The 22,321-nt window shown below is 42.7% G+C and overlaps 1 protein-coding gene and 1 long non-coding RNA gene across 16 annotated transcripts in view; both read right to left on the bottom strand.

The window, feature by feature from the left end:
* Nucleotides 1–22,321, bottom strand: part of KDM6A (lysine demethylase 6A) — a 269,102-nt gene that overhangs the window by 209,184 nt on the left and 37,597 nt on the right. For 14 of the 15 annotated variants that reach the window (XM_037902842.2, XM_043538113.1, XM_037902856.2 and 11 more), the window contains exon 3: nt 22,124–22,232. The exons of the other annotated variant lie outside the window; for it this stretch is intronic. In XM_037902842.2, coding sequence (XP_037758770.1) covers nt 22,124–22,232 — 109 coding nt within the window. The remainder of the gene's footprint in view (nt 1–22,123; nt 22,233–22,321) is intronic. 15 annotated transcript variants of the gene reach the window in all.
* LOC122464066 lies at nt 1,273–15,993 on the bottom strand. Its single transcript, XR_006287922.1, has 2 exons — nt 13,670–15,993; nt 1,273–12,620 (listed from the first exon to the last, which is right to left on the bottom strand). It is a non-coding gene; the product is annotated as an uncharacterized LOC122464066 (long non-coding RNA).

The following is a 22,321-nucleotide window of genomic DNA, read 5'->3' as shown; positions in this document are numbered from 1 at the left end:
GCACCTACTTGTAGGAGGTGGTTCGTTTCCTCACATAAAAGGTACTCATGAGAGAGGTCCTTGAAGCAGAACGGGGAGGGAGGTAAAATGGATTGAACATCTATTCTTGATTATTTCTAACACCCACCCATCCATGGTGATACTCTGCCACATTGGGTAGAAAGAGGCAAGGTGGTCAAACTGATGGAAACATTCAGGCTGTTGCAGCACGTGTCTGCAGGGGTAGCATGTTGGAGCTTCGACCAAATTTTCTAAATTGTTGCTTTGATACATAGGTTGAGATGTTCAGGGTTGTGATGGGGGAGGTCTACGTTTAGAAGGTTTCTGTCTTTTCGTTGCTGGGTCATAATGTCTTTGAGGTGGGACAAATGAAGGAGGTTAAGACCTTTGTGTAGTGTGGATATTTACTGGGTCTTCTCTTTTGTACCAGTGTGTAAATACCTAGAGATCTTAAAATGTTGCCCTCAAATCTTTTAGGGAGTGGAGAGATTCATCAGTTTGGTCAGGGAATAGTTTTGAGCCTTCAAAGGCGAGATCTTCCACTCTGGCCTCCAACTCCTTTGGGAGCCCAGAAAGATGCAGCCATGATGCCCTTTGCATGACCACCGCTGTCAATATCCAATGAGCAGCTGTGTCAGCCGCATCCAAGGTAGCTGGCAATGCAGTCCACACTAGAAGCTGACACTTATTTGCAATTGCCTGAAATTGCTCCTTTTTGTCTTCTGGAATATACTCAAATTCACTCAAATTTGAAGTAACTTGTGTGATTATATTTTGTCAGAAGTGCTTTATAACTGACAGAGTTGCTGAGGAATATGCTTTGTGTCCAAATAGATCTAATCTCTTCCAGTCTATCATATGGCCATCATTTTAGCATGGTGCTATCTTCCATGTTCATTTACAGCGTTGACAACCAATGAATTCAGTGTAGGGTGCAAAAATAAAAAGTCCATGTCCTTACAGGGCACATATTTCTTGTCCACCTTCTTACAGGTAGGGGGCATTGTGGCCAGAGTCTGCCAGATAATTGGGTCTAACAGTGCTTCATTGATAGGTAGAGTTATTTTTGCCAACGTTGATGTCTGAAGTACAGTAGAACCTCAGAGTTACAAACACCTCAAGAATGGAGATTGTTTGTAACTCTGAAATGTTCGTAACTCTCAACAAAATATTATGGGTTGTTCTTTCAAAAGTTTACAACTGAACACTACCTTAATACAGCTTTGAAACTTTACTATGCAGAAGAAAAATGCTGCTTTCTTTTTTTTAGTAGTAGTTTACATATAACAACGTACTGTACTTCATTTCTGGTTTTTTGGTCTCTGCTACTGCCTGATTGAGTACTTGCAGTTTCAAATGAGGTGTGCGGTTGACTAGTCAGTTCATAACTCTGGTGTTTGTAACTCTGAGGTTCTACTGTATATCAAGTAATTTATGCTGGGATTCTTTCAATTCCTCCAATGGAATTTAAAGAGAATTTGCTATTCTCCTGAACAGCTCCTAGAATTGCATCCTGGAAATCATCTGCTGTTGTTGGTGGGGAAGGCATGACTGCTTTGTCTGATGAAGAAGAAGAGATATTGGTTGCAGGCATAGTTTCTTTATCCTGTCTCTCTTCCTATTCCTTAAAAGATTCTCTTTCAGGCTCAGGGGGTCTGACTATTAAGGATGACGGGGAATGCCTCTCTCTCTGGGAGCTGGAGGACCTGGAAAATTGCTGCCTGTATGCAGTCCATGGGTCCCAGTAGGGCCAAGGCAATGGAAAAGACATGGATGAGGCACCCATGGGTGTCTGTACCAAGCCTGTTGGTCACCTCTAGCTTCATAATGCCCTGTCCAAGCAAAAAGGTCGACTTGTGTAGCTCCCTATGTGAAGAGAGGGAGGCGGGGGGGTCTGTGGGGAAACTGAATAAATGTCCTTTTCCTCCTCCTCCTCACTAGAGAAATGGGGGGCAGCACAATGGGAGTAATTTAGATGCTTGGTACACTGTATCTAAGCAGTTGGGCCGATGCTGTCTTTGAGGATCTGCGCTTATCATTGCTTCTACCTCCTGACGGTACCGTTTTGTCTGATCCTGCCCTCTAGCAACTCTCTCGTTTGCATTAGACCTTTGAAATTCAGCATGCGGGGAAGCCCTTTGGCTAGAGAAGTGCTGTTCTTTGTCCCCTGAAATTCCATTCAGATTTTGCTGAGATATAAACTTATGAAAATCACCATTTCTCTTCCTTCACTTGTGTTCTTCAGGAGAACTTTGGCAGCTCACCAGACTAACAGCTGAACACGAACGTTCTAAAGTGCTTCGTTCATGCTGGCATCAAAGCAACAGAACACAATGTACTAGGAACACCTAGGGGACTGGTGGAGCAGATGTCATGTTGGAGAGAGGGGGAACAGAACCACCCCAAGCTCCCCCTAAGCACATCCTAGTCGCAGTGGCCCATTCCTCCTTTCTAGGATGCAGCCTTCTCCTGCTTCCAGTTAATATAGTTACTCCCTTAAATGAAGTGGTTGAAGTCTATTACAGTGCTGAAGGTTCAGGGTTTAAACTCCATTGATGATGCATGACAGAGGGATTGTTACAATTGCACACAGTACAATTTGTTTTTACCTTTTTCTCCTTTTAAAAAGTAGGAAATTACATGCAAAAATATTAAGTATGTTATTGAGATTACAAATTCAAACAAACACTCAGAAATACCAGATTTACAGTTAGCTGTGAAACCTTAACTCTACACCCTTGTGTGTGTGCATTAAGTGCACTCTCCCTCAAGTGGGCAGTGTCAGCTGAGAAGGGTTGGGAGGGATGGCCAGACCGTTCTGATGGAAGGGCTCAATCAAGCTCCAATCACACAGTAGGTATGCCGGAAAGTACAGCAGTGAGGAAAGAGAAACAATACAAAGAAACCCAGTGAACTTACAAAGGCAGACTAGAAGTCTTGAGAATGATGAAAGCTACATTTCTGAAAGATTAACATTAAGGAATAAGTCTACTAGGTTAAAAAAAAACAATCATACAGCAGAACTTTAACTTGAATACCCTTTCTCTGTTCTTTGGGTTAGTCATTGATCAGCATCTACACCATAGCAATGAAACAAATTAAGTATATTTCTATACCACAGAGATAAATTCATAATGTTTGTTATATATCTAGCAAACATTAAGAAAGCGCCGCTTATGGTTCCATAGTTAAGAATGAGCTGAGTTTTACACTTAAAGAAGAGATTCAATACCTTTATTATATATGAAACACACAGGATATCCTACACAAAATAACATTTACTCTGAGTACAGAATAAATCCTATGAGAATTTACAAGTCAATCCATTAGTTTAAACAAAATTCTAATTGAAAACTGGTCCTCTAAGAAATTTAGGATCTGTGTCAGGCCACTGTTTTGTCCCTAATAACAGAACATTGCACACTCAAACTTCCCATATAGTCAAAACTCATTCGTATCTCATGCATGAGCTACATCTGAAATTTTTTTTAAAAGATTAATCACTTTTTGCTTTCATTCTTCATAACAGAAAGTACTCATAAGCCACTGCTGATGGAGAAAATGTGCTGTTATAGAGAATTCCACAAAGAACTGCCCTCTTTCTAAATAATCATCATCTTCTATTGCTCTCAGTGAGACTGTAGATGTGTTTTCATTAAAGATGCCACCACTTCTCACTGTTTCCTAGGGGAGCAAAGCCAAGCTGTCTCCAGGGAAAACCGTGGTTCTTGACAGCATAGCACAAATAAGCTAAAGCATACCAGTGAATCTGGTCATAAATTAATTTACAAAAAATGGTTTAACATGGATACTATATTCTCTTTAAAGCATTATAAATATACAAACATTCTCTACATTTAATGGCTATTAAAACATTTTAATTTAAAAAAAAAAAGGGAATTTTCACACAAAAATTACATTGAGAGTACATATCAGTAATTAAGAATAAATGCAGGTATTGTACTTTTTCCAAAACCAAACAGCATAAACACAGGAAATACAGAGATAAGGTTAAACTTTAAAGAAATCCAAATATGCTGAAGCATGGAAGTGTACTTTCAGAACTGTGCCATATAGCAATACCATTCAGGGGAGGGAAAGAGAAATCTAACATGTTTTAAAAATCAGTTTAATCTAACCTGAGACTACAAATACTCAAATACTTAATCATATGGTTGTATGATGTCAACAGGACAGAGTTACAGCCTGTAAACAATAGTCAGATTTAGTATCCTTAAATATTAAGTCACTAATACTAAAGCTAATCATTGAAATTCCTAGCATTATAAAATATTTTGTTGGCACAGGTAAAAAATAAGACAACTTCCTCTTTTACTATGGAAAATAGCCTTCAACAATATATTAAGTACGCTTACATTAAGAAAGGGCAAGTTTTAGTATGAATGTCAGGAAAATCTGCCTTCCAACAAGGTCTATTAGATTGTGAAATATTCTCCTCAGGATAAAATGTGGATGGTACCATCCAAAGAGACATCTAAAACTAGACTAGAGAAAGCACTAGAAAACATACTGTAGTTAACTGAATATTGGTAGAATGATGGACTTTGTGACCTATTCCAATATGTCCACTTTAACTTCTATGACTACTTAAATTTAGGAGGGTCTTCAAAAAGATACCTCCTATTGAGCACCTTGAATCTCCATGGTTCACTTGGAAAAAAAATAACTAGATGGCTAGATACTGGCACCATCTAGTGGTGTACTATGAGGCTAAAAGACAACAGATTTTTGGCCTCGAATTTCTAATTCCAGTTCAAAATTCAACTATGGTGGAGACTGGTAAGGACAGGACTGCATTTGATCACATATCCCAGATAAAAGAAAATCTGTAGGGTATCTCAAGAAAAAACATTACTTTATTGACTTATTTGATTTCTTGTATGGAAATACAAATGAGGGAGCATTCTCCAGGAAGTATCTGCAAAAGGACTGTAGGTAGCTTATAATTTGAAGGCATTAGAAACAGTCACAAATTTATCACCAGGGAATTTACAGACAAGTGAACTGGGAGCAAATTCTTAGCACTCAACTACCCTGACAGGAAGGAGGAGAGAAAGGAATTTAGCTGGAGAGCTTTACAAAGGAGGGAATTAAGCTATATCCTTCATTTTAAATTTGACAGATTCCTTAGACTGCCTAAATGTTTATTTACCACCAAGGTCAGATGTAACATGATTATGTGAACACTTAAATGGGTGATGTCAGTTTGGTATTCAGTACTGCTTTAGATGTAGCCAGGGCCCGTCGTGCTCGGCAAAGGATTTGCTCCCAGTGTAAGGGAGATGAGAGTTCAGTCTTGTGCACATGATAGAAGGCAGTGCTGAGGCCAGAGCAGACCACCTCCTTTTGGGTCAGAGGACCTTGGCACAGAGGCTAATCTTGGTATTCTCAACAGGCCTAGAGTCTGCCAAGATACAGAGCCAAGAGCCTCAAGTGTCTCTCCTTTCTAGTGCGGGGAGTGAAGGCACAGCAAAACACTACCAAAACAAAGACACTCCATTGCATACACTGCTCCCCCTAAGGAGAGAATGGGAGAACAAACATGTGACAGACGTTAGTCACAATACTTAATATATTACTGGATATCACTCAGATACACCTCTACCCCGATATAACGTGGTCCTCGGGAGACAAAATCTCACCGCTTTATAGGTGAAACCGCGTTATATCGAACTTGCTTTGCCCCCCCCCCCGTTCCTTGTTCCCTGACTGCCCCCTCCAGAGTCCCCCGTCCCTAATCACCCCCAGGACCTCACCCCCTACCCCCTGTCCCCTGATTGCTCCAACCCCTATCCACACCCCTCGCCCCCCGACAGGCAATCACCAGTAGCGGCAGGAAGCGGAGCAACGCGGCCCAGCCCACTCCACTCCACCACCTCCCAGCCATGGCACTCCGCTTCCCGCCACCGGTGAGTGCAGGGAGGTTGGGGAAAGGACGCCCCCCGCACTCACCTGTGGCAGGAAGCGGAGTGTCGCGGCTGGGAGCTGGTGGAGTGTGCTGGGCTGCTTCATTTCCGCCGCTGCCAGTGAGTGCGGGAGGGATCCCTTCCCCCAAGCGACACGGCTGGGGCCAGGGCGAGGGAAGAGGAGTGGGCTGCTCCCAGCACCCTGCTAATCCCCCAGGATTAGGGATTGCGGGGCCCCCAAAAGTGCCCCCCCACAGCTCCTGCTTCCCAGACCTTGGGGGGGGGGTCGGAGAGCCCTTGACCGCCCCTGAGACCCTCAGCCCCTTATCCAACCCCTCAGCCCCGGCCCAGCTCGGCACCCTTAACACACTGCTCAGAGCAGCGTGTCGGATCTTTACCGCTTTGTATGCGAACCTGCGTTATATCGGGTCGCGTTATATCGGGGTAGAGGTGTACTATCATGATGAGCATGGTATAAGACCTATATAGAACAGAATTGCACAATGGGTTACCAAGTGGGTCTCATCCAGACACAGAAGGCACTGAACATGGGAGTTGGTCTTTGGTATGATTCATGGATAACAGGCACATCTCTTAAAGCCCCTACAGGGCTCAACATGATCGCAGTGAGGCCAAAGGCTCTCTGGAGAAGGGCGGGCTATGTAAGTTAAACTATTCTATGCTACTGTTTACAAGCTAACTGAAGAAAATAAGATAGACTATGGAAAAGTCTACCCTGAGGGCAGAAAGGTGAATTCTGTTAACACTGCACTACTGGCGAAGGAACTGAGGGGTGGGGGTCACTCCCTTATAGAAAGTAGTGCAATGATTTCACCTCGCACAAGCTCTCTTGTGCATACAAGACAGCTTTTCAAGGCAGTTCCACAGCTCAACACCAGGAGTGCCATATCCTACAAGTGGGTCTCTGTAAGCTTAACAAGGGATCTATTAACAGAACTGTGGATCTGAGGTATAAGACGACTCTCTCACAGATGCTCTAAGCTGGGAGGATGACAAATGTGTGATTACTTTAGGGAAAATCAGTCTTGTTGCCCAAGCTATCTTGAAAGACAAGACAACATCTAATTAGTCCCCAGAGAAATGGGACACCTGAGAGTGAATGGTCATAAGCTTAGTTTTCACCCAACAATGGTTATAACCAGCTAACTATGGCCACCATTAGAAGACGCAAGATTAACAGTAAACATAAAAGAGTTAACTAAACTAAGTACCACAACAGCAATGAAAGTTATCAGTATTATAAGCACTCTTTAGATAATACACAACAAGAGAGCCTAAAGTTGATACATCCATTCTATAATACATTTCTGAGATGAAGACGACATCCCCTGAGGAGCACAGCTGGATCACATTTAGCTCAGAAATCCTTCAAAGGATATACTATATATCTACCTCTCAAAAATGCTATTAGGAATATTAAAATGCATATTGTAATATAAAATGCAACACTGTCTCAAGCAACTGATTAACAATGTAATTAATTACCTATTTCTTCAAGTAGATATTGCTTACATTATATCAATTTTTTATCCTAAGATTATTTCCCAAGATTTCTCTATCTTCTTAAGGGCCACACTCAAAGCTGATACAAGAGATCTAGAGATCTCAGGTTTGTGGTGGTTATATATTTTCAGAATACAAATACACAGATACATTTCCTAGTGTCCCCAACATACCATTCTCCCTTGAAGGGATTTCATCGAGAAGGGTTATTTTTGGGGGGGGAGGAGGGAGAGACAGCACAAAGGAGAGGGGTGTAGGCAGAGAGCTAATGATCCATTAAAGCCTGGTTATTTAATTCTCTAGAATTGCTTATTTTTCATTATTGCTCAGAGGCATCTTAAACAGCCTGGGCTAAACAATAAAAATCCACCAAAACACAACTGGGTTGCTCATGCCAAAGATTTTAATCCTTCTTGCTACTTAAAAAATATATATAAAAACGCCACAGGACTACAATCACAAAAGCTCCAGAACACCAAAATTTTATAATTAAAAAAAATTATCCTTGCAGTGAGTTTTACTATGCAAGTAAAATGACCACATTATAACTACATCCCTCTTAAAAGTTCCAAATACACTATCTCAAAGTAACACACACAATATGGCAGTTTGGTAAGCTCCCCATAATGGATGATAGCCACAAGAGAAAGTTACTCACCTTGCAGTAACTGAGGTTCTTCCAGATGTGTCCCCCTGTGGGTGCTCCACTCTAGGTGACGGTGCGTCCTGGCGCTGTTGATCAGAGATCTTCGGTAGCAGTGCCTGGTCGGGACGCACGTGCTCAGTTGGCATCTCCCGTCTCGTTGGAATCTTCCTGAGCGCGTGCGTCCCGCACCCACCTCAGTTCCTTCTGTACCATGGAGAAACCATACTAGTACTCCAAAGTAGAGGGGAGGAGGGCGGGGAGTGGAGCACTCAGAGGGACACACATCTCGAAGAGCCTGAGTTACTGCAAGGTGAGTAACTTTCTCTTCTTCTTCGAGTGCTGTCCCTGTGGGTGCTCCACTCTAGATGAATGTGAAGCAGTACCCACTATGGTTGGTGGGATTTTGGAGTTGTGTGAGGGACAATGGTAGACAGTACCATATGGCCGACTATGGTGTCTGCCATGGTATCCCATGTGATAGCATAATGTTTGGCAAATGTGTGGTCAGATGTCCACGTGGCCGCCTTGCATGTGTCTGTAACACGCACGTTGTGGAGGAAGGCTAGATATTGACATTGCTCTAGTAAAATGAGTCCTAACACCCTCTGGTGTTGAACATTTTGGGTCCGATAGCAGGATCTGATGCAGACCGAGATTCACTTGGAGAGTCTTTGCTTAGAGATAGCGTCACCCTTTGAGCTCTTGGTAGTAGAAACAAATAGCCTAGGGGATTCATGAAATGGTGTAGTTCTGTCAAGATAGAATGCAAGAGCCCGTCAGAAATCGAGGGTATGTAATGCAGCTTCCTGTGGAGTCATGTAAGGCTTGGGATGGGATACAGGTAAGTGTATTGACTGGTTAAGGTGGAAGGTAGACACCACCTTGGGGAGGAATTTGGAGCAGGTTTGTATAGTAAGCTTGTATTTAGAGAAAATGGTGTAGGGAGGGTAGGCCATCAGGGTGCTTATTTCACCAACCCTTCTTGTTGACGTTATCGCAACCAAGAAAGCCACTTTCATGGACATGTGGTGCAGGGATGAGGTGGCCAGGGGCTCGAAATGGGGTTTCATAAGAGCGCGGAGAACTAGGTTGACACTCCAGGAGGCTACTGGTGAATGAATCTCAGTGTAGAGATTTTGCAGGACTGTGAGGAAGCGTTTCATGGTGGGGTGGGTGAAAGTGAATAGCCGTCCAGAGTGTCATGAAAGGTGGTAAGGGCCAGGAGGTGTACTCTGATAGAACTGAGCGAAAGCCTGTCCTGTTTTAGTCCAAAAAAGATAGTCTAAGATGTCAGAGAGGGTTGCAGTCTGGAGTATTAGGCATCTGTGGGAAGCACCAGATGGGGAAGAATTTCCACTTTTGCAGGTAAGTCTTAGGAGTGGAGTCGGTGTAGGTCCAATATAGGTCTCCACCCCCCACCTTTCTTTTGGGTTAGAAAGTAGTGGGAGTAGAATCCTTTTCCCTGATGTTGCGTCGGTACGTGTTCGACTGCACCAAGGTCGAGAAGATGAGCTATCTCCACACAGAGAAGGTGCTCGTGAGAGGGGTCCCAAAGAGGGACTGGGAAGGGGAAAGGGTGGGCGGGGAAGATAGGAAAGGGATGGAGTAATCTGACTGAGCTATTTCCAGGACCCAGCGGTCCTGCGTCATCTGTTGCCAGACATGGTGGAAAGCTTGAAGGCGGTAGCCAAATGGGCAAATAGGTGGCAGAGTCAAGGGGTGGTCGTGCAGACCCCCGACCAGCACTTCAAAATTGTTTTTTACCTGATGGTGGGAAGTAGTCCGTTGTGCCTGGTTTTGCCTGCACCTAGGAGGTCTGTTGCGGTTTTTCCCAGTGTCATCCAGTCTGGACTGGGGTCGGTGATATTGTTGTGCGCTGGGCCTCTGATAAGGCTGATACCATGGTCTCCTGGGGATGAATAGGTATATGCCCAATGTGCACAAAGTGGCTCTAGAGTCTTTCACAGTGTGAAGGACTTCATCGTTTGGTTTTTTTTGTTTGGTTTGTTTTTTTAAAGAGTTTATCTTTGTCAAAGGGGAGATCCTCCACTTTGGACTGCAAATCTTTGGGGATACCGGATGCCGAGAGCCAGGAAGAGCGGCGCATCACCACTGCAGTGGTGCAGGCTGCTGGATCAGCCATGTCCATGGATGCTTGTAGTGCCATCCTAGACACCAACTGACCTTTGACGAGGACTAACTTGAAGTCCGCTCTCCTGTCCTCCAGTATACGGGAGGCAAATCAAAGAGCTTGTTGTAGTTGTCACGGTCCTAGCTTGCAAGAAGGGCGGAATAATTTGTAATTCTAAATTGTAAAGTAGAAGAGGTATAAACCTTGTGGTCCAGAAGGTCAAGGCATTTGAGGTCCTTGTCCTGCGGAGTGGGCCGATAGTGTGGCTGCTTTGTTCTCTGCGTTGCTCCATCTACCACAATAGAATTGTGGCTGGGAAAATAAGAAAATCGACGTCCCTCACGGGCACGTAGTATTTATGTTCAGCTTTCTTGCATATTGGTAGAATGGAGGCAGGGGTCCACCAGAGAGTACCAGCTGGTTCTAGGAGAGCTTCGTTTATGGGTAGTGCGATCTTCGAAGGTGCAGAGAGTTGGAGAATTTTGAGAAGCCTATGTTGTGTCTCCTGGACTACCTCCAAAGGGATGTCCTGGATGAGTGCCAGTCTCTTGAAAAGTTCCTGGAATTGCTTAAAGGCGTCCACATTCTGTGGAGGTGGAGGCATGAGGGCGACTTCTGCGACTGATAGCAAGACAGGAGCCGGTAAATCCGGGAAGGGTTCATATCCCATGTCTTCAGGAGGGGGTTCAGGAGCTCTAGATGTTGACAGAGCTGGGGATCTAGGTGTAGTACGAGCTTGTGGTCCAGTAGAAAGGGCGCAAGGAGGAGCAGTGGCAGGAGCCGACCATGGGTACCACTGAGGCCAAGGCACCGGGTAGGAAAAAGTTGGGTCCCAGCCACTGGGGAACAAAGTAGGGGAACTGAGGCTGATTCTTATGATGCCTCATGTCTTGGGGTATGTATGGCTCCAGTCAAGGGGAAGACTAAGACAGGGAGAACTGTGCCTGCTGCTGTGTGCCATTCTCACTATCAGTGAAAGTATCCAGGTCAGGTAGTGAGAGTTGCCGTTCAATCAATGAGTGCTCCATGTCTAGGAGCAGAGAGTCAGGTTTAGGGGCCACAGAGATATCCTGCTGATGCAGGAATTTTTGCTGCTCCCTAGGCTGGTGTGCTGCAAAGCCTGAAGTGTGAGCGGCAGCCCAGAGTAATTTTAGTTTCACTTTTGCAGGAGCCAACAGCTGTTTGTGAGAGCCCCACAGGGGGTCTGAATCTGCTGGGGGGGGGGGGGGAAGGGGGGGGCAGGCAGGCTTGGTGCCAACATGGCACCAGGGTGGAACGCATTGTCAGCACTGGGTCAATTATCAGTGCCAGGGGAACCGGTGCCAAGGAGAGCTTCCCACTGGGGGAAGTTGGGTCCCCGCTTTTGAGCCCCCTGCGAGTTGCTTGTGAAGTGCAGGGGTGGTCAGAGTTGCCTGCTCTCGGCGCTGACAACACCCAGGGTAAAGACCCTGCGGGAGACCCTTTACCCTCTTGAGTGTCTCTGAGAGGAGACATTAGGGCTTCTTGCCTCTTCATGTGAGAGGGTGAAGCCGGGCTCCCGGTCAGTTCTGACCTGACAGGGGAGTCTGAGGGAGAGGGTTTACTGCCCTTCACCATAGGCAGCTGCAGAGCTTTTTGCCTGTGCTCCAGAGAGGGTGAAGCTGGGCTCCCGGTCAGTTGGGACCTGGCCGGGGAGCCTGAGGGAGAGGGTTTGCCATTGCCCATTTCCAGAGATTTCTGCATGAGACGCATTTTCAGCCACAGGTCCCTGTCACAAGCCCTGCTTTTGAGGTTCGTGCAGTGGACACACTTGGCAGGGACATGTGTCTCGCTGAGGCACTTCACACAATGCAAGTGTCCACTGGACCTTGGCATAAAGTCCTGACAGGAAGCACATTTCCTGAATCCTGAAGCCCCTGGCATTATTGCGCTAGTAATGCCAGGGGAGAGTGTCTCAGCGGGAGACAAACTTGAAGAAAAAAGTTGTGGGGGGTTTTTTGTTTTTGTTTTTGTTTTTTTTTTAAACTAAGTAACTATTCTAAAGGAAGGGAAACAACTGGGATGTTACTAACTATTTTTATGTTCTTTGTAATTGTTTCCTTCAGAAACCAGGGAAGAGGATCAGCAGTGCCCCGAGCCCCATCTTCAGCCGAGGACGGTTGAGAAGGAACTGAGGAGGGTGCAGGATGCAAGCGCTCAGGAAGATTCTAATGAGACGGGAGATACCAACTGAGCGCGTGTGTCCCAACCAGACACGGCTACTACAGATCTCCGATCAACGGTGCCGGGACGCAGCATCACCTAGAGTGGAGCACCCACAGGGACAGCACTCGAAGAAGAATCAAGTTTTCCACTGACAATTAACCGGAGTTAAGAACCTCCAGCAGACTCCATGGACCGCAAAATATCACTCCTGAACAGAGGGAAAAAAAGATGGGGATATCTACAGTAGCAGCAAAAGTACTGATTTTATCACACATGTGCAATTTTTTTAATTAAGATTAAAAATGTTTTTTTTAGTTCAAAGCTGTCCACACAGAGCAATAGAGTAGTCCCCAATTACAATACTTCTTTGAGGCTGTAACGGTCTATCAAAACAGTGACCAAACTAAAAGTTCTCTAGAGATTGAGCTATTGTCTATCACTACAAGAAACTGTACTGACTATTAAATTTACACAATTAAAATATCTATTTCTTTCACAGAATATGTAGTCAAAGACTGTTTACTTTTTCAAAAATTCTTAGTAAACAAACCAGGAACTCTTCAAAAGCCAAGATTTTTACAATTAGCTCAATTTTTCAGCGATAACCCCAAGACTGTCTTAAAATATACCACTTTAAAAGAGGCACAATTTCATTAACAGTTTTATAGAAGTTTTAAAACAAGTGCACAATTTTGCTACAAATGTTTGTGCACTGCTCACCACCATGCACTCAGTATTTGCAAACAAGATATAAGCACTGCTGTGGCCCATCAACTATGTAGGAACAATTTTATTAACAATTTATTCACTGTAATATTTATTATACTTCAGTCACATACATGATTTATGCTCTTTAAGTATCTGCATTATCAGATAATTTCAGACATTTTATCTAGTGACCAAATAGAATGATTTTTCTGTTCATTGCACTGAATAAAATAGCCTGTTATAAAATCCACAGGGACATCAACACAACTTTGATAAGCATACAGCAATGACATTTCATCAAGACTGCATCAATGTTCAGTGTACCAGGTTTAAAATACTTGAGTGCAGTAAACCTTTACTTCGCTTAGTATCATCTGTTAAAATGACTAGAAATTTAGGTGTGACCAGGTGAGCAATCCACACTTTTGCAAATATCTTGACGTTTTCTTTATCACTGAATTGTATCAGTTTTTATACACAAATACTGGATGCCCTGTTTACACAGCTCTGTGGTTAAGCTTTGGACAACAGCTTCAAGTACACACTCACCTATCTATCAATGACAAGTGGGAAGCCTTCCTGGAAGAAGGAAAGTCTAAACTCATCCATTTATACAGAATCCAACCTTCCAAATGCAAACCAATGCAGTTCTGTATTCCTGATTCCTAAACAACATCAGAGTAAGATTAACAAGACTGGTGAACTGCACTGCTGATAATCAGAATTGTTTAGACAACATCACGTCAATTCTATTGTAGTGCATCTTGGGAAAAGTATAAACAGCAGAGAGATAAAAAACTAGGACTGTATTATAATCTAGTCTGATCTCCTCCATAACACAAGCCAAAGAACCTCATCCAATAATTTCTGCATCAAGCTCATACCTATTTGACCTATACCCTATTTTTTAGAAAGGGGTTCAGTCTTGATCTCAAAGATTTCAAATGGGGAATCTACTACTTCCCAAGGTAAAACTAACTATTAGGATTATTACCTTCACTTAAAAGTTTGCATTTTATTTCTAGTCTGAATTTGTTTACCTTCAGCTCCCAATTCACTTATGCCCTATACAAAAGGGTAATACCACCTCCCTACTCCTACTTCAGTAGTACTTTGCTCTCTTTCACACCACAATGCTGTGTGGCATGTTCAATTGCTTATCTATCCTGACCCCTTAAGCCCTTTACACAGTTGCTGCTTCTCAGAATACAGTGCACCTTCTTATAAATGTAATCTATGTTCTTTGTTCCTAGATTTAGAACTTGCAGTGGCTGTATTAAAGCATGTTCGAATAAGTCAACCTTACCACCAAGTGATCCACATTGGCCTGTAGACTGACCTCTCCCCATCTTTATTTATCACTCCAGTTTTTGTGGCATCTGCAAACTTTACCAGCACTTATATTTTCTTCCAGATCATTGATAAACATATTAAATAGCACTGGACCATGAACAGAGACCTGCCAGACCCCAACAAAAACACATCAATTTACAATTACTTTTTGTATTCTGTAATTTAGCTTTTAATCCATTTAATATGAGCTATATTAGTTTTATATAGTACTTTTTCCTCCCAAAATTAAAATGACATGTAGGACTAAGTCAAATGCCTTAAAAAAGTCTAAGTATATTATGTCAACAATTTATTAACCAAACTTGTCAAAATTAGTATTATTTGATTAGATCAAAAGACACTGATTTTGACAAGACAGATTTTCCATTAAGCCATGTTGATTAGTATTAATTATGCTACAACCTCATAATTGTTTACTGATTTTGTCCCATACCATTCTTTCCATGACTTTGCCTGTGATTAATGTCAGGCTAATCAGCCTATAGCTTCCTGGATCTTGCCATTTACCCTTTTCAAATACTGGCACAATATTAGCTTTCTCCTAGTCCTCTGGAAATTCCAGTGTTCTAAGATGTTAAAAATCAACATTAATGGATCAGAGCTTTTCCATCAATTCTTTTGATATTTGTGGTGCAAGTTATCCAGTCCTGCAGATTTTAAAATGTTAAAAACTGTTCCTGTTTAACATACTCCTTATTTACTGACTGAACAGAATGTATTTCATTATCACTAAGATAAGAATACACTATCCTGTTTTCTTTCAAATACTGAATAGAAATATTTAAATACTTCTGCCTTTTCTGCCTTATGATTGATGATTTATCATCTTTGTCTAGCATCAGACCTATTGCTAGAATTTTGCTTGTTCCCAATATATTTAAAGAACTCTTTGTCCTTGACCCTACTGGCCATAGATTTTTTTCCACTTGCATCTTTAGCTTCTCTTAACTGTCTAAAATTCCTAACTGGTGTGCTGACAGGTACTCCTTGCTTTCAGCTTCCCTAATGTTTTGTTATATATTACTAATTTTTATTACTTTCACCTCCCCTCCAAAACAGGATTTTTTAAAATCAAATAAGCCTTCTTTCTTGACTGCGGAATTATGTGTTTTGAAGCATCTAATAAAGAGTTCTTAAACATAAAAATGGGAATTATATTTAAGTACTTCCTCCCACTCAATTTTAGCACGTGATGGCTTTCACCTTTGGAAACTGGCCTTCTTAAAGCACCAAGTATACCCACTACTTGATGTTCTATCTGCACACAGCAAATGAAAACAGACAAATTTTCATAAACGATCTGGAAAAAGGGGTGAATAGTGAGGTGATAAAATTCACACACGATGCAAAATTACTCAAGATTGTAACTCTTTGCCTTCAGCTTTAGAATTAACTAAGGGATCTCACAAGACTAGGTGACTGGGCAACAAAATGGCAGATGAAATTCAGTGTAGTTGATAATAATGCACAATGGAAAAAATAATCCCAGCTACACATACAAAATGATGGGTTTTGAATTAGCTGTTACCACTCAAAAAAGATCTTGGGAGTCATCATGGATAGTTCCCTGAAATCATCTGCTCAGTGTGCAGCAGCAGTCAAAAAAGCAAACAGAATGTTAAGAACCATTAGAAAAGGGATAGATCACACAGAAAATATCATAATGCCATTATATAAATCCATGGTATACCCACACCTTGAATACTGCGTACAGTTCAGGTCACCTCATCCCCAAAAAGACACATTAGAATTAGAAAAGATACAGAGATGGGCAACAAAAATGATTAGGGATATGGAACAGCTTCCATAGGAGGAGAGATCCAGACGAGTGCGACTGTTCAGCCTGGAAGAGAAATGACTGAAGTGGGGGATATGACAGTCATGAATAGTATGGAGAAAGTGAATAGGGAAGTGTTATTTACCTCTTTCACATAATACAAGAACTAGGGGTCATCCAATTAAATTCATAAGCAGCAAGTTTAAAACAAACATAAGGAAGTACTTCACAGAACACACAGTCAACATGTGCAGCTCATTGCCAGGGAATGTTGTGAAGGCCAAAAACATAACCGGGTTCAAAAAAATACTTGGACCTGTTCTCTGGGAATTTACCTATCAACAGCTATTAGCCAAGATGGTTAGGGATGCAACCCCATGGTCTAGGTGTCCCTAAACCTCCAACTGCCCAAAGCTACGATTGGACAACAGGTGATGGATCACTCCAAACAGCCCTGTTCTGTTCATTCCCGCTGAAGAATCTGGCACTGGCAACTGTCTGAAGACAGTATACTGGGCTAGATGGACCATTGGTCCGACCCAGTATGCCCATTCTTATGTTCTTATCACTCACACCTGAGCAACCATAAATTTTTAGTTCAGTGATCAATTCATCTTCATCTGTCTAAATTAGGTCTAATGTACAATTACCGCAAGTTGGTTTCAGTAATTTGTTTTAAAAAGTTATATATATTTTTAGAACCTCCAAAGATATTTTACCAAGTGGCAGCAAGAGATCTCCGGCATATGTCCCCCAGACTGAAATTCCCAATAATGCAATATTTCCATCTACACACTATAGACAGAAATTTAAGGAGCTGCTCCTCCTCTTCCTTTGTCTGATTTGGTGGTCTATAGCAGACTCCACCCCCCCCCCCAACTCCCCACCCCACTACCACCTGTGATTTATCAGTTAATCCTTTGATCTATAAGCATCCCAGTCCTCTCCTTCAGAACTGTCAATAACTCTAGAGCAGGTAGTGGTATCTTTAACGGAGAGTGCCACCCTATGTACCATACCTCCCATTGTATCTTTCCTAAACACAGCATATCCCGTGATTTTAACATCAGTCATGTGATTGAAACCTGATGTGTTGCATAATCCCAATCATATCAAATTTATTTTCTAATTCTTTGTTTATTCTCACTATTCCTATTGTAATTCTTATTGTCTATGTAATAAAAAAAATGGAGATTTCCACAGGGGAGGGAGATTCCCTCAAAAACGGAAAAATCTGGACACTGCTAAGGTCTTGTCTATACTTGCAGCAAAGTCTACGGCACGTGTAGCTACACACTGCAGTGAAAAGCACGCTGCATCCGTCTGTGATGTGTAGCTACATATGGCAAAGAACGGTTCTGGCAGGGGCAATGTAGCAGAGAAAGGCACTAACAGCTCCCTCCCAGGGCCCCCCAACCCCCTTTCTCTAGAGTCTTTCCCTGCAGCCTGGAAAGGCTTCAGAAGTGGGAAGCTGCTGGAGCCTTTTACCACTTCCAGAGACTTTCACTGAGGCAGAGAAAGGCTCTTGCAGCAGGACACTACATCAGTAAAAAGAGCAGTGTACATGTAGGAGGCACTATGTGGGCATGTAGAGAGCCATGTAGGGTATATACCTAAAGGCTCTCATGTGTCTGTATTGTACTTACCTAAGCAGTGCCTCACTGTCTACACTGCTATTTATATACATGCTAACTGGGCATGCAATGTCTGTATTCTACATGCCCATAAGTGTAGACGTAGCCTAAGACTCTGGAGGCTCTTAAGTGAAGAGCAGGCTTCCCCATTTCATTTCTGCCAGTCAGGTCAGAGACAGATACAAAAGACTGAGCCCCTAAGGAGGAAGGAGGATAGCATACATAATCCCAGTACCCTTTCCTGACACTGGCAGTTGATGATAGGGGCTGAGCTTCTCCCGAGGCTGTTGCTCTTTCCTCTCTACACAGGAGCAGCAGCAGCACCTCTAAGAGAAACAGAAGCCGGTTCTGAATGGCATGCATTTAAGAGGCAGGATGCAACTATCAACAATTCCCTCTTCCTCCACACACAGGAGCAACAGGAGTCGCATTTACAGGTGTGACAAATTGCTGCAGAAATGAGCAAGAGATGACACTAACCTACTACAGACCATTTCGTGGCAGATCATGCTGCCACCTTCCCACTACCACATTTTTCAACATACTGGAGTCAGACTGTCAGCTCTGCACACTTTCACTACAATCGTCACAGTGCCAGCTAAGGTCAAAACATATAGGGAGCAAAGGGACCTTGCTTCACCGTTCAGCTCATCTCCCCTACCTCAGTTTTAATTGGAATCAACTTCAAGAATAGACAAAAGACCCAAAAATGTTGTGTCAAGTGTGTACAATATAATCATAGCACACAAACAGCATGTACACACAAGAACTAAAGAGATGCAAAAAACTCCCAGGAACTCAAACTGACACTGTTTAATGTAGATCAGTGGTCAACAAGACAACCATTTATGGCTTCATTGTGAAAGAAGTTCCAGAAGTATGATGTAGCCTGCATTACCAAAACATCTGGATAAAACAGTAGAAACTCAGAGTCACTCGAACACCTCATGAATGGAGGCTGTTCGCATCACTGAACAAAACGTTATGGTTGTTCTTTCAAAGGTATTCAACTGAACATTGACTTGATACAGCTTTGAAACTTTACTATGCAGAAGAAAAATGCTGCTTTCCCTTATTTTAGGGGTTTACGTTTAACACAGTACTGTACTTGCTTTTTTGTTGTCTCTGCTGCTGACTGATTGCATATTTGTGGTTCCAAATGAGCTGTGTGGTTGACCGATAAGTTCATAACTCTGGTGTTCATAACTCCAAGGTTCTACAGTACTGCAGACTACATCGGTCCAACACAATCCTCTGGCTCCTTCTCCTTCAAAGTTACTTAGCACACCACAGGCCAAAAAGTGATCAAGAGCACATACAGAACAGTATTCTTTTAAAACTTAAATACAACAAATCCAGGAAACACCCAAATCCTTCGAACTCTTCCACTTCACATGTGAAAAAAAGAGTTGAAACCAACACAGACTTTCTATGTAGATTCCCAATTACCAGAAAGGAGAGTGGTAACAGAAACTCATCCAAATCCTCAGCATAGCACAGAGGACACAGTTGGAGCGGAGGAACTAGCCCATGTCTTAGTCAGCACCATTACAGGACTTCTGCTAGGAATCCACAGCCTCCAAGATTAGGAAAGTAAGCAGAAAAATAGCATAAAATATGCTTCCCACCCCTCACCCTTTATCCATGGAATCAAACAGTGCTCAGGCACACATGACGTTCTAATCCACTGTATGTGATAGTGGTTAAAATTCTCAGTTTGGAGAATTTCAACATCGATATCAACAAAAGCCTTGGATGAAAATAACCCAAACCCATGTTTCCTCTCTCCATTTTAGACAGAATTTGTCGCTAAATCCTCTTGGGGCAGTTTGTTCCAGAATTTAAGCTTTCGCTTAAAAAAAAATGAAATTCTAGCTGTTGAGGTTGTGGAGAAAATCATGACAAGATGCACCCAGTATTAACCAGTTTAGTGTTGTTTTGCACCTGCGGACAGCCTGAAATAATAAGCTCAGAGATGCATAATCTCTCCATTGAGCTAAATGAGGCATTAAAACTCTAACAAACAGGCAAACAATTTATGTCTGGATTGTTAACTATTTCACTGCTGATAGTTTTAGTAAAAACCATGACGGAATCAAGACATTTTGGATTTATAAAGTTATTTACCAACCAAAAAGTTTCTGCCTCTCATTGACAAGAAAAGCTCTTAGTCTAGGTCTTTTCACTGCCAAAAAGGTATGTGTTTGTACAGCAAGATGGCTAACTTGAGTTACCAATCTCATTTAAACACACACCTATTCTGGCAGCGAAGACAACGTGAGCCTCCAACACTACAGTGGCACAGATTGAGAAAAATTCTTCATACTTAAACCTATCTGCATCAGACAGTGTTTTCCTCCAAGAACGCTTGATGCTGCTCAGTGTCAAATGCCACTAGCTTTCTTCCTTTCTACTTTTTCCAATCACAGGTCATCCAAATGCCAAGGGGATCTGCGAGAGCAATGGTGTAGGAGAAGGCACTTCAGTGCCAGAGGGTCTACGGCAGCAACCTGGGAGCGATGGTAGTTTTTCACTGTCACAATACTAAGTTTAGTAGCGTTTCTATCAGTAAAGTTTTAGCATTTGTTGGAGCTGGTAATCTTCTAGGGTGAACTTTCGTGGTTGCTTTTTCTTGTCTTGTGATGGGGGAGCGGAATTTTTACCTGAAGGAGCTGGTGGTGAGATAAGGACACAGATTAGCTTGTGTGTTTCTAATGTCCAGCGCAAGGATCCAGTCCAAAGCGTACAGGGGAGGGGAGGAATATTATCTGCATGCAGCCAAAGGTGAAGAGGAGCGCTTTTTGCTGCTGTCGCCTGAAGTGTCATTCTACATGGACGAAGTCTCCCACAAGCTAAGTCGTGTGAACCTCAGAACCACGTTAGGTAATGTCTTGGGGGGAGGGAGGGAGGGTTAGGAAGTCTTTGGTGTCCCTAGCTCTGTAGATTAGCAGGATGCCCATAATCGATTTATCAGCACTCTCAGATTAAGAGGATACCCTCTTTGATGTTAAACTAGTCTCTTCTGCACTTGAACCTGGAGGAGAATAAAATCACTATTCTACCATTCTCCATGTCTAAGTGTTCAGAGTAGCTTAATACCGCAAGGTGAGCTAGCACTGGGCTGGTCTTGTCAGCCAACCATGTTTCAGTGACGCAGACCACGTTAGGTAGCCCACAGCTGACGAGTTTGTGGTGGTAAAGAAGGGTGACTGCTGACCATGATTCCATTAGCATGAGGTAGATGTCTTGAAAATGCTGTATTTCAGTGGTTCTGAAATTTCTGTAGTGGTGACCCCTTTCACACAGCAATCCTCTGCGTGCGACCCCCCTTATAAATTAAAAGCACTTTTTTATATATTTAACATCGTTACAAATGCTGGAGGCAAAGCAGGGTTTGGGGTCAAGGCTGACAGCTCACGACCCACCATGTAATAACCTTGTTACACCCTGAGGGGTCCCGACCCCTAATTTGAGAACCCCTACTCTATTTAGTCTGCATTGGTTGGCTCCTTTGGTGCATTGGAACGCCTTACCTAGGGAATGACCAAGTGGGAAAGAAGCAGCAGTGGCACGGGCCAAAGTGCTATGCTAGCCTGATGGAACAACTTGCATCACGGTTTTTTCAGCCCACATAAATTAGAACAACCTTCAGATTGCTGTAACTTACATCAGGGCCAAACATCAGTCTCTGGCTGTTCACAGACTTGGGAGAGCACAAATGCTGCTTAATACCTGACCCCTTTTCCTCGGGCTTGTGCCAAGCACAGATCAGGTATCTGGACAATATTCCTGGTATACATTTAGGTCTCCTTTTCATTTCTAATACCAACTCTTATTCTAGTTGTCATATCCATGCCTACATCCGATATACACTTATGGTTATGCTGTAGTCGGTTTACTTTATTTTTGAATATTTTCAGCAACAAAAGAAATGTGGGGAACAATTAGGTACTATGTTTGTATATTACTGACATCTGTTTGTGAACCATTAAACATGTTCTACTAAAACACTTGCCCACAAGGTTTCTCTGGGGGAAGGGAAGAACAAAAGTATTCCTCAGTACGGCGACATATTACTTATTTTGTTACGGACTTTGAAGCATGGTGCAAGCCAACAGAAACTGCCGATGTTGATCTACCCAATATTTATGGTTATATTATGGTGTCATAATCAAATCTGGGTCATTAAAGACACTACGGTTATTAAAACTGCTATAAAAATGTGATAAAAAGCCTTACCTTTTGGATAATCTTCCAATAAGAGGTTGAAGTGACCTAACTGACAAAAGAAATCAGACTCGACCTTTCCTTCAGCTTTCAATATCAGAGATTCATAGCAGCGAACAGCCTGTAAAAGAGAAGTACAGATATTTTCACAATGCTGTATTGTACTGAACAAAGCACATTTTATAAATGCATCTTCTTTCTAATACAAAT

The sequence above is a fragment of the Chelonia mydas genome, chromosome 1 (genome assembly GCF_015237465.2).
Source record: "Chelonia mydas isolate rCheMyd1 chromosome 1, rCheMyd1.pri.v2, whole genome shotgun sequence".
In the NCBI taxonomy this organism is placed as follows: domain Eukaryota; kingdom Metazoa; phylum Chordata; order Testudines; family Cheloniidae; genus Chelonia; species Chelonia mydas.
The sequence above is the reverse complement of the archived record's forward strand: the minus strand, read 5'-3'. Positions and strand labels throughout refer to the sequence as shown.